The sequence below is a fragment of the Pantherophis guttatus genome, chromosome 1 (assembly GCF_059756535.1).
Source record: "Pantherophis guttatus breed Tessera chromosome 1, ASM5975653v1, whole genome shotgun sequence".
In the NCBI taxonomy this organism is placed as follows: Eukaryota; Metazoa; Chordata; class Lepidosauria; order Squamata; family Colubridae; genus Pantherophis; species Pantherophis guttatus.
Window position 1 is genome coordinate 119,598,953 of NC_142063.1, and position 16,166 is coordinate 119,615,118.

At 44.0% G+C, this 16,166-nt stretch overlaps 1 protein-coding gene across 1 annotated transcript in view; it reads right to left on the reverse strand.

The window, feature by feature from the left end:
* Positions 1 to 3,444: 3,444 nt before the first annotated feature.
* The window catches only part of PLCD4 (phospholipase C delta 4), a 40,899-nt gene continuing 28,177 nt past the window's right edge, over positions 3,445 to 16,166 (reverse strand). Inside the window, exons 11-17 of the mRNA XM_034433706.3 lie at positions 15,008 to 15,172; positions 14,352 to 14,508; positions 13,307 to 13,423; positions 12,552 to 12,730; positions 11,285 to 11,420; positions 10,579 to 10,728; positions 3,445 to 5,492 (exon numbers count right to left, since the gene is read on the reverse strand). Coding sequence (XP_034289597.2) covers positions 5,389 to 5,492; positions 10,579 to 10,728; positions 11,285 to 11,420; positions 12,552 to 12,730; positions 13,307 to 13,423; positions 14,352 to 14,508; positions 15,008 to 15,172 — 1,008 coding nt within the window. The 3' untranslated portion in view covers positions 3,445 to 5,388. The remainder of the gene's footprint in view (positions 5,493 to 10,578; positions 10,729 to 11,284; positions 11,421 to 12,551; positions 12,731 to 13,306; positions 13,424 to 14,351; positions 14,509 to 15,007; positions 15,173 to 16,166) is intronic.

Below are 16,166 nucleotides of genomic sequence, written 5' to 3' on the forward strand. Positions count from 1 at the left end.
CCCCCCCATTTTTGGTTCCAGAAGGCTTCAGGGAGGCCTGCTAGGTTGGGCGTGGGGGGGGGTTGTGCGTGCATGCACAGGGGCGGGATCTGCAGGGGGCATTGCATTATGGGTGTCGGCACGCAGGCGCGCTGTCGCGCGCACGCTTTCAGCACCCAAGGGAAAAAAGGTTCGCCATCACTGTTCTAGAGGATTTATTGAGTTGCTGTTTTGCAGTACTTAGGTTAGCAATTGGCTACCATGCTGCCTCCCAGTTTCCAGAGATTGCATCACCAAAATTGGGTGGCAAAATAGCTGAATTTCAATGGTACAATGTTTCGCTTGTGATTTTTCAAAATACCTTCCAAAGTGGCCTGACAGTTCTGTTTTTCAGGCCCATTTTTATATTACTACATGTTTTAAGAGTGAGAACAGGGAAGAGCCTCCAGGTGGAAAACAGAAAACAGTTGCTATTCTACTTTTAAAGACACAATACTACTTTTAAATTCTGAAAAAAGCAGTCTGTAAAATTAAGAATAAAATAGAGCAGCTTTCTTACTAATGGTCTTACACGGTCAACAAAATATGGTCTCATCCTTTCTGGTAATATCAGCCTTCTAGAAGGACAGGAAGAAGAGTTCTGTCCCCTGAGTTATTCCCTATCAGGTGTTTTAGACAAGCAAAGATTATATAGTAGCTGCATTTAATAAGTTATTGTAAACTGGGAAACTTCTATATTAAGCCTTGTCTTCCAGGCTTGAAATGCCACATAATTCTTACATGTATGGCACACCATAAAAGCTGTGTTTCTGGATGCGACAATTAAAACGTGCCGATTTTTGTGGATATTCAGATAAGCAAATAGGCTTGTGTGTTTCTATAAGATACAGAATCAACAAAATTCTGCTGCAGTATTTATTCTAGTAACATGCAAACAATTGTTTTGGGGATAAAAGGCTTAATAGTTTCTTTGTCCCTTTTATATAAAGCCCTCAATTTTTCTTCTTTATTCTGCCTGCAGTTCATCAGCCAAATAAACTGAAATTATACAATCAAAAGCAAGCGTACAAAAGTAGCAAAACAAAAGGAGATAATTGTACCTTTCCCATTGGAATCTGTCGTTCTTTCTTGTCCAGATTGCTCCTGTTGCTTATATGTATGTTTCCTTTTACTTTGATTTGCTTATATCTCCATGGATGTATCACATAACCTTGCATCTGTACTAGGAAGATACGTTGCAACTAGATATAATTTTATGCAAACTGCCGAAGGACTAAATATTACAGCTTTGAGTGAATAAGCATAAGATTGGGCTGTATGAGACTTTCTGCTTTACTTTAGAAAAGAATCATACAAAATAGATACCCTGCATGTCTGACACTTTTAACAGAAATTGCCTGCACAAAACTTGCTCTTACTTTTAAAAGTAACTTGTGTGATTCTGTTTCTATTCTGATTTCAGTTTGAAACACGAATCTCAGCATAATTAAATAGACTTTCAACCAGACCTTTTCGGGTCCTTTACTTATGCTGAAGGATTGCCACACTTGGGGAAATAAGCCAAACGCATTAGAAGGTGAGGTTGATAAATATTCTCTAAATCTTTTTAATTTCTTCCTGTATATTGCATGGAACCTGAAGTGTATCTGAAGTGTGGAATAGGAAGCTTAGGTTCTGCAGAATCTATTTTATGTTGATAGATTCCTAATGAAACTTATGTAAGTGAGGTTCAGGGACTCAGGTTATGATCAGTGTCACCCATCAAGACTGTGATGACCTGGGACAAGGCACATAGCCAGCTGAAATTCAAACTCCCCTTTAATGCTCCAAATTTCCCCAAACACTCCCACATTCTTGAAAGTCCCAGAACAAAGCGCATGCACACACACACACAGCAGCCTCTGGCTGCACGCAGTCCAGCAAAGCAAAGGAACAGGGAAATGAGTCCACAAAGCAAGGAACAAACAATGAATCCACAAAGCAAGGAATAAATAATGAGTCCACGAAGCAAGGAAGAAGCAGGCAGTCCTGCAAACTCCAAATGTCTTCAACGGCACACAAAACACTATAAATTCAGCGTTCATTCCCGACAAATGCCCCTCCCCACAGCGTCTCCTTAAATCTCAGTCCCCAAGTGTGCCTTGTGAAGAGGGGCGGGGCACTCTCCTCCCAAGTCGTTTGGTCGGCCTACGTTACGTTGTTCCTGCCTTCTCTCCACTCTCCATGCTCAGGGATCAAGAGGGGCAGTCCTTGCTCATCACCTGAGCTCTGTTGCTCCTCATTTCCAGTGCTTGCCCTCTCTCGGTAATCCTGCCCCCGTTCCCCCCTGCTAACATGCATGTCCCAATCCTGAAGGGCCCTGGGCTACCTCGTCCTGCTCCTCCCCACATTCCTCTGAAGCCAATGAAGCTGCCCCCTCGATCTCTGTCGGCTCCAGCTCTGGCTCGTCATCCTTCTCAGATTCATTTTAGTCATATTTCTATGCCGCCCACTCTCCGAGGACTCTGGGCAGCTTACACCAAAGACAGTATACTAAATAGCATATTGCCCCCAACAATCTGGGTCCTCATTTTACCCACCTCTGAAGGATGGAAGGCTGAGTCAACCTTGAGCCGGTGAGATTTGATTTGCTGATCTGCTGAACTAGCAGTCAGCTCAAGTAGCTGCAGTACTGCACTCTAACCACTGTGCCACCTCTGCTCATGCTCCAACGGGGGGCATGACAAAGATTAACTTTCTTTTCTAACATACATACTAATAAATGTTGCAATAACATCCATTCTGAAATTTTAAAAAAATAAAACCCCTGTACTTTAAAAATAATTTGAACAATTCTCTTAAGTAATACATTTATTTGGATAAACAATTTTTATAGGTTCTTACAAAGAAAGCTGTACTTGAGAGACAATGGCATTCAAGGGAGTTTTGCACACACTGCAGTTACATTAGATATCACATTAAGCATAACCATGTTGAAAGCCAAGCATATTGGATTGTTTAGGTGAGCTAGAGAGCAAAGCATGGATATGGGGTCCATAGGAAGGTAGTTTTGCAATAGATCTTCAGGGCTACCTTGGTCCTGGTTAAAGTAGGTGCAAGAAGGTTCAAATGACATTCTAATGGCATGCTATTGCTACCCAATCTACAGGCAGCATGCAATTTCACTCTTCATTAGCTATCAATTTTGTTTCTTTAGATTCTGGAAGTGGTATTCCAGCTGCTAATCTCTATTTCCAATAAATACCCTACATGAGAGAAGCTGTCTCTCAATATAATGTAAAATGCTGAAATAATTGATGGCTGGTGAGCAACTTCAATGTATCAGGAAAGAGAGATTTCAACATTTTGTAATATTCCCAAAGATTTTGTTCTAAGAAAAAAAATTCTAGAGGAGCCATAGAAAAAATAAACTTATCGATAAACATCTTTTGCTAGAATTTCAGAAAACTATTACCAATTTGATCCTAGCTCATTGGTTTCTTTTATAAAACTAATAGTAGATTACACCTGACTGTCAAAAATTTCCTGGTAATAAATGCTAGAAAGAAAGTCTGCTCCACTGAGCTCAGAAAAGAAATTGATCTGAAATGGTATAAGGTTTCCTGCCTGAGCAGGGGATTGGACTAGAAGACCTCCAAGGTCCCTTCCAATTGTTATTCTGATCCTCCAACCTCTTGAAAGTTCTTTTTTAAAAAAAATCAGTGAAGTATGTTCTTATTATTTCTTGCCTGAAAGTGAAGTCACCCAAATTCATATATTTATAATGCTTGATGACATCCATTTAAACATGAACTGTTTCCATGTGGAAAATACAAATCACAGTGTTACACATGTCAGGTTCACATACATCTTAAAGATTTTGGCAAAGGCATCCTAACTCAAAAAAGTTTATCTCTCATGAATTGGGAGGGAGCCCATGGGATCTTGACAAGTGCCTAATCATACATATGGGAGAGAGGGGGGCGGAGGGAGTGGGAGAGGGAGAGAGAGAGAGAGAGAGAAAACACAAATTGCTGGTTACAGTTCTTAAGCAAATCACTCTGGATCATTAAGTGTAATATGAGACTGTAACTTCTTGCCGGCTTCACCATTGACTTTGCTTCTTGGCAGTTGGTTATGAAGGGCGCAAATGGTGATCACTTGACCATAGGATGCCGTGACCATAATAAATGCTTGCCAGTTGCCAAATGCCTGAATCACGACCATGGAGGCACTGCAAAAGCTGCATTTTCTAGGAACCAGTTAGTTGGAAGTCTTCTATTTCAGTGCTGTCATAACTTTGCATAGTTGCCAAAGAATTGATTGATAAACAAGGACTTCCTGTCCAGCCAATCTCAATAAAGATACTTCTAGTCTTCTTATAGAGTTGATCTCATTCTCTGGTTTTTGACTTAGTGGGGTTGACATCAATCTTGCAAATCTGACTGTGTTGTACCTCTCCCCTCCCACCCACCCCTTTTTTTTATAATCCAGTGATTAAGGAGCATCTGCTCTTGAATATTATCTTCTTTCCCAAGGCTTAAAAAATGTCTCAGCTTCCTTTGCCTGGCTAATGATTCTGTCAAGGTCATCTTCTTTCCTTTCTATGCAGCTCAGCCACGTTATGTTTGAACAGAGGTTTTGTACTCTTTCTACAATGTAGTAGTCTTGTTTTTAGAAAAAACTTGTTTGCCATGTCACAGTTGAAGAGAAAAAGTTGCACCAAACAGGAAGATTAGAGACCCTTTTTCTCCTGCTTCATGCCACATATCCCTCCCTACCTGACAGGTGGCTAATTCATCATTTTAAGCACCTTTCTTTGGTCACCCAGTTCTGATCTATATAAGGGAGAGTGATTAGTGACTGTTTTCCTACTGGAACCTGTAAGGGAAACCAGGCTAGGGGAAAAAAATACATCCATTCTTTTCTTAGACTTAGCCCACAATAGGATAAAGCTTTCACCAGCCTCATTACTATTGCAGAATCAGCAATAAAAGCAGCACAGTTTAAGCCAGCATACATTTCTTCTGGCTCAAGGCCTGGTGAATAGTACTTTAAGAAAGCTCTCCTGGTAAGTCCACGATTATAGAAAACATTATTAAAAGAATTTTGCTCTGTCAGGGCAAGGTAGGCTGGATTCCTTACAAGGCGGAGGTAGATTATAAGGTGAGACCTGAGCAAATCACAGTCATAAAAATAAATAAACAAGCGAAATAATACAATTGGTATTCTTTTTTTAAAAAAATAAATGTACTCGTGGAAAACAATGTGTCCAAATTCCATTCTGCATAGAAGTAAGAAATGGTTGGCAGATAGGGTGATTTTTAAAAAAACAAACACCTTAATTCTTGTCTCCTTCATTCACCCTCATTCTCCAAACCAAAGGGGGCAGAGAAGGAAGAGTTGCATTGTGTGATGCAGAAATGCAATTTAATCGTTCTCAGTTGCCAACTCCCTTATCTGAATGTGGACAAAGAGTGATGCTGGTGAGATCCCAGTGCCGTCCTTCGAAAGAAGATGGATGTGGCGGTATCCTGTATGGGAAAAGAAGGTGCAAAAAAAAAAAAGAGAGAGGCTTATTTTAAGCAGGACAAGGCCAATTTTTTTTTCTGTCTTGTCCGTCTGCAGGAGAAGCTAACTAAGAGAACATAGGACACATTAGGAGACTCAGAGCTCTTCTAACTGCATATTTTGCAACACTTCCCTCTGCCAGCGCTGGACACTTGGATTCAAAAGACCAGCCCTTGAATGGAATCACATTGGTTGTTTCATTCAGAACTGCCTCCTCTTATTGGCTAACAGCTTGTTAAGCTCTCTCCCACCCTTGCTACCTCAGCCTTTAGAGATAAGATAGAGCAGCAAAGCAACATGCCAAAGTATTTGCATACATAGCTTGCAGTTTTACTTTAAACACTGGATTGTCCCTTGTAAATAGCCAGAAGGAAGTTCAGAAGGATGTTTATCGTTAGAAACAACTTTTTTTAGTTGTTGATTCCTGCTTGAACTGGATCACATTTTGAGCTCTGATCCTTCAGATAGTTTTGAAACATTCCATGTTCCTCCATCTCCTTTATTTGACCCAAGGTGACTCCCTGGCTATCATCATCTTCTTTTAACGACCCCATAATCCCTTGCAGGGTGGAGTCTGGGCAACTGAAGGGAGCTAGTAGAGTGTTTTAATGGCCAGATGCCCTTCCTATCACCAATGCAGAAGTTTGTTCAGCAGATACATTCTCAGTGTGCCCAAAGAGAGAAATATCTGCCTCTACCTAGGATTGAACTCACAGCCTCCTGATTGTGAGGCGAGAGCTCCACCTCTAGGCCACCATACCACTCCAAGAAGTGGTGACTCTATGGCTATACATGAACAATATTAGTTTCCTATTCACAAGACAGGACAACATGATCTCTTTTTCTTCCACAACATTTTGTTATTTGGCTTTGCTACAGTGACAGACATAGATAAAAATCTCATTCAAATAATGAGGACAAAGTAGAGTCAGGGAACTTCTGAAGGTTGATCCATCCATGTCCGTGCCTCTATATCTTTATTTTTCTATACTGCAAGTTACTTTTAAGACATTTTGTAGTAGAAAGTGAACTTGTGAAAAAAATACGTTTGAACTAAAAACCAACTTAGTACATTATTGTACACACATTTTAATGAAGGCTCATTATTATTTATTTATTTATTTTATTTATTAGATTTCTATACCGCCCTACTCCCGAAGGACTCAGGGCGGTGCACAGCCAAACAATAAAAACACATACAATACAAAATTTAAAAATAGAATAAAATCAAATTAAATAATTTTGGCCCCGACAAATTTAAAACCCCAAACTTTTAAAACCAATTTAAAATTGAATATATAAATACTAAAAAATATTTAAAATTTTAAAAATCTTTTATAAAAGAGGGGGAAAATTAGGCCAGGCCGGCCTGGTGAAATAGTAAGGTCTTTAAGGCGCGGCGGAAGGTGCGCAGATCCGGGATCCTCCGTATCTCTGGGGGGAGCTCGTTCCAGATAGTAGGTGCCCCCACAGAGAAGGCTCTCCCCCTGGGGGCCGCCAGTCGGCATTGTTTGGCTGACGGCACCCGGAGGAGCCCCTCTCTATGGGAGCGTACCGGCCGGTGGGAGGCTATTGGTGGTAGTAGGCGGTCCCGCAAGTACCCGGGTCCTAAGCCATGGAGCGCTTTAAAGGTGGTAACCAAAACCTTGAAGCGCACCCGGAAGACCACCGGGAGCCAGTGCAGCTCGCGCAGGAGAGGTGTTACATGGGAACGCCATGTCGCTCCCATTACCACCCGCGCGGCCGCACTCTGCGCCAGTTGGAGCCTCCGGGTGCTCCTCAAGGGGAGCCCCATGTAGAGAGCGTTGCAATAGTCCAGGCGGGAGGTGACAAGGGCATGAGTGACCGTGCGTAAAGAGTCCCGATCCAGAAAGGGACGCAACTGGCGAATCAGGCGAACCTGATGAAAAATCCTCCCGGTCACGGCCGTCAAGTGCTCTTCTAAAGACAGCCGTGAGTCCAGGAGGACGCCCAAGTTGCGAGCCCTCTCCGTGGGGGCCAATGATTCGCCCCCAATAGTCAGTGATGGCGTCAACTGACTATATCGGGACGTCGGAAACCACAGCCACTCAGTCTTGGATGGGTTGAGCCTGAGCCCGTTTCTCCCCATTAGATCCGCACGGCCTCCAGGCACCGGGACATCACTTCAAGGGCATCGTTGGGGTGATCTGGGGTGGAGATGTACAGCTGGGTGTCGTCAGCGTACTGATGGTACTCCACCCCGAAACCACGGATGATCTCGCCCAGCGGCTTCACATAAATGTTGAACAGGAGAGGCGAGAGGACCGACCCTTGCGGCACCCCACATATGAGGGGCCTCGGGGTCGACCTTTGTCCCCCTGTCAACACGGACTGCGACCAGTCAGAGAGAAAGGAGGAGAACCACCGCAACACAGTGCCTCCCACCCCTAACTCTTCCAACCGGTGCAGCATGATACCATGGTCGATGGTATCAAAAGCCGCGGAGAGATCTAACAGGACCAGGACAGAGGAGCACCCCCTGTCCCAAGCCCTCCAGAGATCATCAACCAACGCGACCAATGCCGTTTCCATGCTGTACCCGGGCCTGAAGCCCGACTGGAACGGATCCAGATACGTCGTTTCATCCAGGTGCTGGGGAAGCTGTTGCGCAACCACACTCTCAACAACCTTCGCCACAAAACGAAGGTTGGAGACCGGACGATAATTTACCAACATTGCCGGGTCCAGGGAAGGCTTCTTGAGGAGAGGCCTCACCACCGCCTCTTTCAAGGCGGCGGGAAAGTCACCCTCACTCAGCGAAGCGTTTATAATCCCCTGGAGCCAGCCTCGTGTCACTTCCCGGGAAGCCAGTACTAACCAGGAAGGACACGGGTCCAATAAACAAGTGGTCGCGTTCAGTCTACCCAGAATCCTGTCCACGTCCTCAGGGGTCACAGGATCAAACTCATCCCAGATAACATTCTCAAGACCTGCCCCTGTCTCTCCCCCTGAGACTACCCAGTCGGAGTCCAAATCTTCCCGAATCTGAGTGATTTTGTCATACAGATACTGAACAAAATCCTCGGCTCTACCCTCCAAGGGGTCCTCCCGCGCTTCCTGGTGGAGCAGGGAGCGGGTCACCCTAAAGAGGGCGGCCGGGCGATTATCTGATGACGCAATAAGAGCAGCAAAATAACTACATTTCGCTGCTTTTATCGCCACTAAGTAATTCCTAATGTGGGATCTTACTAGTGTCCGGTCAGATTCAAGAAGACTGGCCCTCCAACTACTCTCTAGGCGTCTTTTCCGGCGCTTCAACTCCCTCAGCTCCTCGGTAAACCAAGGAGCCAATTGAGATCGGCGCTGGGTCAGAGGCCGCAAAGGCACGACCCGATCCAGAGCACCAGCAGCCGCCCTATCCCAGGCGGCCACCAGGTCTCCAGTCGAGGCGTGTGCCAGAACCTCAGGAAATGGCCCAAGCTCCGTCTGGAATCTGTCAGGTTCCATCAGGCGCCTGGGGCGGAACCATCTGACCGGCTCCGCCTCCCTGCGGCGGGGTGCAGCGGTTCGAAAGTCGAGACGAAGGAGAGAGTGATCTGACCATGACAAGGGTTCAGTAACTATATCCCCTATATCAAGATCCCTCAACCACTGTCCAGAGACAAAAACCAGATCCAGCGTGTTTCCCCCTGTGTGGGTAGGGCCATGAATTAACTGGGTCAGGTCCATAGCTGTCATGGAAGCCATGAACTCCCGAGCCATCTCTGACGTCTCACCCACGGACGGCAGGTTGAAATCCCCCATAACCATAAGCTTAGGGGTATCAACCGCCACCGCGGCGATGACGTTGAGTAGCTCGGGCAGGGCTGTTGCCACGTGGCAGGGAGCCAGGTACGTGATCAGCAAACCCATCTGAACCCCATGACCCCATTTCACAAAAAGGGATTCACAGCCGGCCGTCTGAGGAACAGTGGCCTCCCTCGGTCTCAGACCTTCTTTAATGATAACCGCTACCCCCCCGCCCCTCCCCTGTGACCTCGGCTGATGGAATGCTTGGAAACCTGGCGGGCACATTTCAACGAGGGGAACCCCCCCTCCTGGCCCAACCAGGTCTCCGTAATACCTGCCAGGTCCGCACCCCCCTCCTGAACAAGATCACAGATGAGGGGGGCTTTATTTACTACGGACCTGGCATTGCACAGCATCAGCCGAAGGCCTGGGTCCTGAGGGTCTATGCAACCTGAGGAGCGAGTAGAGCCTTGGGGGCCGGAGCACGCCACCGCTCGTAGACAGCGAGTGCGCACTCCCCTAACACGATATGGCCCCCTGCTCCCGCCATATCTACCCCTCCCACCTACAGTACTGATGTTCAAAAAACTATCCGGACAAGCTCTAACCCCCCCCTCGATCCCGGGTCCTCCATCCCCCACACCACGCTTCACTGCCAGACCCGACCCTCCCCCTTGTGGGTTATCCCCCATACCCACAGCCCGAATTCCAATCTGACCCTCCCCCTCCCTAGGACCCCTTAAAAATTTGACTAAAAATTTTGTTAAAAAACCCCTCAATCCCCTCGTTTTCACATGCCACCTCTCTGGGTCCCAAAACCCTTCCTTGAGGTGGGCCCTCGATAGTGAGGAGGGCCACATCTGCGAGAAGGGGGAATCTCGCAGCGCAAGAAGATCTGCAGCATTATTGGTTTGTATAGCATATTGATATGCTAGTTGCTGCCAAATAAAGGAAGATAGAACTTTAAATTTGGAAATGTATGATATAGCTCACTGATGTCACCTGAAGAAAGATTCAATGCACATGTTCTTTTCTTTTTTTGCTAGAGTTGGGCTGAAAGAAGGACATCCTTGGTAGAAGACCTAACAAATTCCTAGCAGTACAGATAATATTTTGACAAGAGATTCAGCCAGATGGGTCATGGCCTATTATAATTAACTTTTACTGCAGTGGAATAACCAATGTGGTTGCAAATGATTTTCCCCAACCCATTTGTCACAAGGACCATTTTATTTTTATCCCCAGGACTTGGTGTGAGGTAACGCCACCTCTTGACTAGTGGAATATGGAGTCCCATACCTGCTTTGACACTGGTGAGAGGTAGTGTATACTGCCCCACAAAGTCATTCCGAGATGCCTTGTCATAATCTTCCACCACAAAACGTAGAAGGGCCAGTTCTGGGACCGACACGTAGAACCGAAAGGACTCACCCCACTGTGGGTTAAAACCTATTTATGAATTTTGAAATAAAGGGAAGATGCCATCACTAAATGGTATTTCAGTGTCCCTTTTAACTTTCCCTTAGACCAGTGTTTCTCAATCTAAACAACTTTAAAAAGTGTGGACTCCAACTCTTAGAATCAGCAACTCCACATCTTAAAGTTGCTGAGACTGATTGTAAGGACTTGCCTCTTCTATCCCCTCAAGAAAACAGAACTCTTGAAACAGGCAGCATTTCAAAAGGAACCTTTTTGGGAGATAGTGATAGCAAGAGGAATAGGCAGGATCTGAAGTTCCCGCTCAAAATTGTTAGGTTAAACATTGTAGAAACCCCGCCCCTCTGTCCAGTCCGAGGTGAACCAATCCACAGGTGTGAAGTTGTGGAAACCTCGAGCTGAGAAGGTAATAAGAAGTTGTTCTCAGGCACCGCTTGCTTGTGAACTGCCCAGAGTCACATTTGTGAGGTGGGCAGCTATATGAATTGAATCAAATGAAATAAAAATATGGAAAATGTGTAAGATCTAAAGCCCAGCTTCCTTCATCTTTACACTAAGACTGGCTCACCATTGTTGTCAATATATTTGGTTTCCTGCTTGGCATTGTCAGAAGGGATCCCATGAATCTCCACTCGCACGAATGGATCCACAATGGAGCCTTCTTTGCTGTTGGGAATCTTGGGCAGCTGCTGTCCACTAATGATCTGAAAGAGAAAATCGCACGATCTTGAAACTCATGTCAAAGCTACATGGCAGAACTTGCAAAGTACCAACTGCTAAAAGTTGCAACATACTGCTCAACATAGAGAGGAACTCATTGGGAGTCCTAGCATCACCAAGGCTTCTTTTGTCCCCAGCTGCCAGTTGACCCTAGAAGTGCCACTTTTGCATTGGCACTGATGTGACTGAGCCAGCTATTGTTCTGGCAAATGCTCTCAAAGGTCTCCACCAGCATTTCCTTTGAGTACAGAAGCTGGAGGGTCTGCTAGATCAGCAGTGCCCAACCTTTCTGGCACCACGGACCAGTTTTGGAAGAAAAATTGTCTTCCATGAACCAAGAGGGGATGGTTTCATACGCAACCTAGGTCCTCTGCATGGGTAGATAAAGCTTCGCTCGCTCGCTGCTTGTGTGACCTAGGTCCTAACTGGTTGTCCCAAAGGTGCTTTTTCAAAGGGCAACTGGACTCTCTGGTTTTTCTTTGAAAAATACTTGATACTTGAGTCTAGCCGTTGCTCCTGGAGAGCTCCTTCATTGTATCTATTATTTTGTGTGGCTGGCAAAATGAACCTGCGCTCCATAAAGAGGAGATGTGAATTGTAAACAACAAAAGTAAATGACTGGTTTGATTGGAAGGAGAGGAGAAGAGTAGGGTGGCAGCAGTAATAAGAAAGGGAAAAGTGGAGAAAAAAAGATACTCTTCCCTTTAGGTACTGTTTTCATTTTTGCCTTTTGCCATGTGTCACTTCTGCCCCCCTTCTCCCCCCATTTCAGGCAACATAAAATGCAGCTCTCCCCAAATTTAATTCCTTAGTTAATTTCCTCATATGTAGACTTTCTGGTGTAAAAAAAAGGACATTCCAATAGAAATTGCCAATATACAGGGGAAATTTAAGGGGAAATTCATTTAAAATATAATTATTGTTTTTATTGGTTGTTGTGGACTTTACTGAGCCATAAAGATATAGCAACAAATATGTTTAAATATAATTTTAAGAGCCTGGGGATGGGCCGAACTCTATGATCATTGGCCTAGCTGAGTATAAGGAAGATATGTATTTTTTTAACCTCCCCCAAATCTTTAAAGTTAAAGTGTGGGTACAGACACGTACAGTACCTTAATAATTAAGCTCAAGGGGTTACCTTCACCCCTGCTTTGGGGGTCCTCAGGGCTGAAGGCTGTCTCTCTATCCCTCATGAAACTTGGCTTCAACACATAACCGCAGTGGCCATTTTGACTAAAAAGTCCATCATACAAGTCCATCTCTGTACCAGCCGTTTGAAAATTCAGGGCCACTGAAATGAGGAAGATCAGAAGGAACAGTTATTTTATTATTTACTTTTAACCTTAGAACCTCAGACCTATCCATAGAGTACTTCCAGATAAGCATTGAGAGAAGAGACCAATGAAAAAACAGTAGAGAGAGAGGAACATCACTTTTTCTCTGTAATACAAATTTAAGTCCCAGTCTAACACACTGACCAAGTTCACACAATACATTAAGCCACAATGTGGGTTGCCTCTTGTGCTATGCAAATCCAGACAATTGCGGTTTCAATAAACCATGGTACAGCAGAGAATAATTCACAGGATACATGAAATCATCTATTGTGGTTTGTAAAATGGCTCAGTGCAAAGTGTAAAATCTGCAAAGAGGGGCTTACCTACAAATGCTGTATAAACATTTATAGGCTTACCCTATAAATGTTTAACCAACAAACAACTGCTTAGAGTATGGTGTGAATTAGACTGTTGTGTATAACAGTCTTACTCAAACAAATGCCATCCATTCTGGAAATTCTGAGAATTGTCATTACAGTATATTCTCTTCCCTCCTCATCTTCTCCTTGTCCCTTTCCTCTTTTGCATACCCAGTTGACACCCCACATTCCACATCGCCTGGGGGTTGAAATTGGAAGAGTCCGTCCGTAACCCACTGGGGAAGATCCGTGTCAGTTGCCAGGTATTATGGCGGACAAAGTCATTCCCTGTGAGAAATAGTGCACCAATTGTTAGGAATTCAGTAAAGACAGCAGTGATTAATTAGATAATTAATTAAGATAATTAAATAAGTAAGAAGACTAGCAGAATTTTAATACTAGAATACCTAACATTTATCGAGATCCGTAGACACCAAAAAAATGTACTATGTATGCATGCCTTGCTAGGCCTCAGGACAAACTTAAAAAAAGAGACCCTCCCTTCTCAGAGCTTTGAGAAAGAGTATTGTAGAAAACCTTAATGTGAGTAGAATAGTTACTTCATAATAAAAGGAGGAAAATAGATATTTCTCACATCCTTTCCAAGGCCTGATAGGTACTGTTACTTGTAAATTGCAGAATCTTCCAGTTTTAGTAAAATTCATTTTAACCAATGCTATGGGTCTAATTAGTGCTGAAATTACCTCATGGATGAATAATATACACATGGGGAGAGTTCTCAGTTTACATAAGATGATGATGATGTTGATTATAATATTAATATTATTTACTGTATCTTGCTCACTTAGCAGCTCAAAAGCATGCAGATGCAAGTAGATTAATAGGTACCACTTCGGTGAGAAGGTAACAGCCTTCCATGCACTTTTGGTGTAGAGCCATGCAGGCCACATGACCACAGAAATTGTCTTTGGACAACGCTGGCTCCCTCAGTCAAAAAAAGGAGATGAGTACCGTGCCCTAGAGTTGGACATGACCGACAGGAAACCTTTACCTTTATTGTGTCTTTATGGCTGGCTTTACATATTTTTATATTTTTCAATCTGATACAAAATTACTGGAATCGCAGCCTGCCTGTATCTGCTGTATTCTAACAGTAAGTTGAATGAGCAAGAATAGCATTTGGCAAAATTGTATACCCATTAATCCTTGGCCCAAACATTTTGCCTGCCAGCAGATTTCATCCCCAGTTTCTCACCAGCTTCTCGGATGAGCTTGCGAGCTTTGGATTCCGTGAAGGAAGACATCTCATATGACTTGTAGTGGCTGCAAGAATGCTGGAAGCTGCAGAAAGGTACACTCTTACAGTAGATAATACAATCTGAAAGTTCCTTGGAGAGGGAATGTTTACCTTTCTGAAAAAAAATATAATGTTCATCTGCAGATTATTAATACTCCTGCCAAAAATGGGAAAAAGTATCTTTTTTTTTGGCATATAGAGCTTGACACGTTTGTACTTTCATCTATTCAAGTTCTGCTTTTACACAATTGATCAGTCTAGCAGTGTATACACACACACACACACACACACATCCCAGCTCCCCAAGTATTGTATCCAAAATGGCTATTGTTAAAATATGATAGTGACTCTTTCCTAGAAGCCACATTTGGCCAAAAGTGGGAGAGGAGCAAAATTTTGTCATGGCAAGAAGGGAGAGATTAAACATTAATAAGTAAATGAATCTACTGGAGACCATTTTGGGGTGAAATCAGCAGAAATATTGCTATTTCTAAGATTTGCCAATGACTTTAGGTGGCATGATTTTGGGGAACTTTCTGGAAGGTACAAAATAGAGATTCAGGTTGCGTTCTCTAATTGTAAATAGCAGGCCATCCAGGAGAGTGTCCACATACCTTCTCTTTTCTCTTGTCTTCACTGCGCAGGGCTTCTTCTTCTATCTCATTTCCTTCCTCCTCAATAACTTCTTCCCGTTCAGGCATCTTGTCTGGATGCTCATTCAGAGAATCTTCCAGATATCCAATCTTCTTGCCCTTTAAAATGATCTTGCCCTTCAATTCCTGCATGTGGACACATAGACCAGATTGGAACAGGATGATAATTTTGACAGAAAAATTATCAGCTCAGCTAAGTTGCTTTAGTTACAAGACCCCGGCATTTCCACAAGAATGAGTTTTGATGGATGGCAAGATTGCTGAGTTGAGATTTCTGTCAAAACTCACTATGACAATCACATTTTTTCTCTTTGAGGAGCTGGAATGGGCATGGCCTGCATGTGATGCATCCAGCCTGCGGGCCACCAGTTTGACACCCCTGACTTAAAGCATGCTGGCTGGGGAATTCTGGGAATTGAAGTCTACCTATCTAGAGTTGATAAAGTTGAGAAATCCTGGTTTAAAAATTCAAGAATAGCCAATAGCCAATAGCCTCCCACCGACCAGTACGCTCCCATAGAGAGGGGCTCCTCCGGGTGCCGTCGGCCAAACAATGTCGACTGGCGGCCCCCAGGGGGAGAGCCTTCTCTGTGGGGGCACCTACGATCTGGAACGAGCTCCCCCCGGAGATACGGAGGATTCCGGATCTGCGTACCTTCCGTCGCGCGCTTAAGACGTTTTTATTCCATCAAGCTGGCCTGACCTAAACTTTTCCTCTTTTTAAATGGAATTTTAAATTTGGTTTTAATTTATTGGGGTTTTAAAATGTCTTAGCCAAATTTATTTAATTAGTTTTATTTCTATTTTAAATTTTGTATCTATATGTTTTATTTATGGCTGTTCACCGCCCTGAGTCCTTCGGGAGTAGGGCGGTATACAAATTTAATAAAATGAAAAATGAAATGAAATGAAGCATTGCTCCATGAAACAGCAGAGAACCACTATGCAGTCCCACTATCACCACCAGTCAACGGTTGTTCAAGCTGATGCAGATCTCCAAACCAGGGCCACCTAAGAGCCTGGAAAGGCACAGGTGGAGATCCTGGTTGGAAACACCTGAAATTTCCTGTTGCCTGGAAAATTTCCATCAGTCCTGGAAAACAAGGTCCAGGAAGGCAAT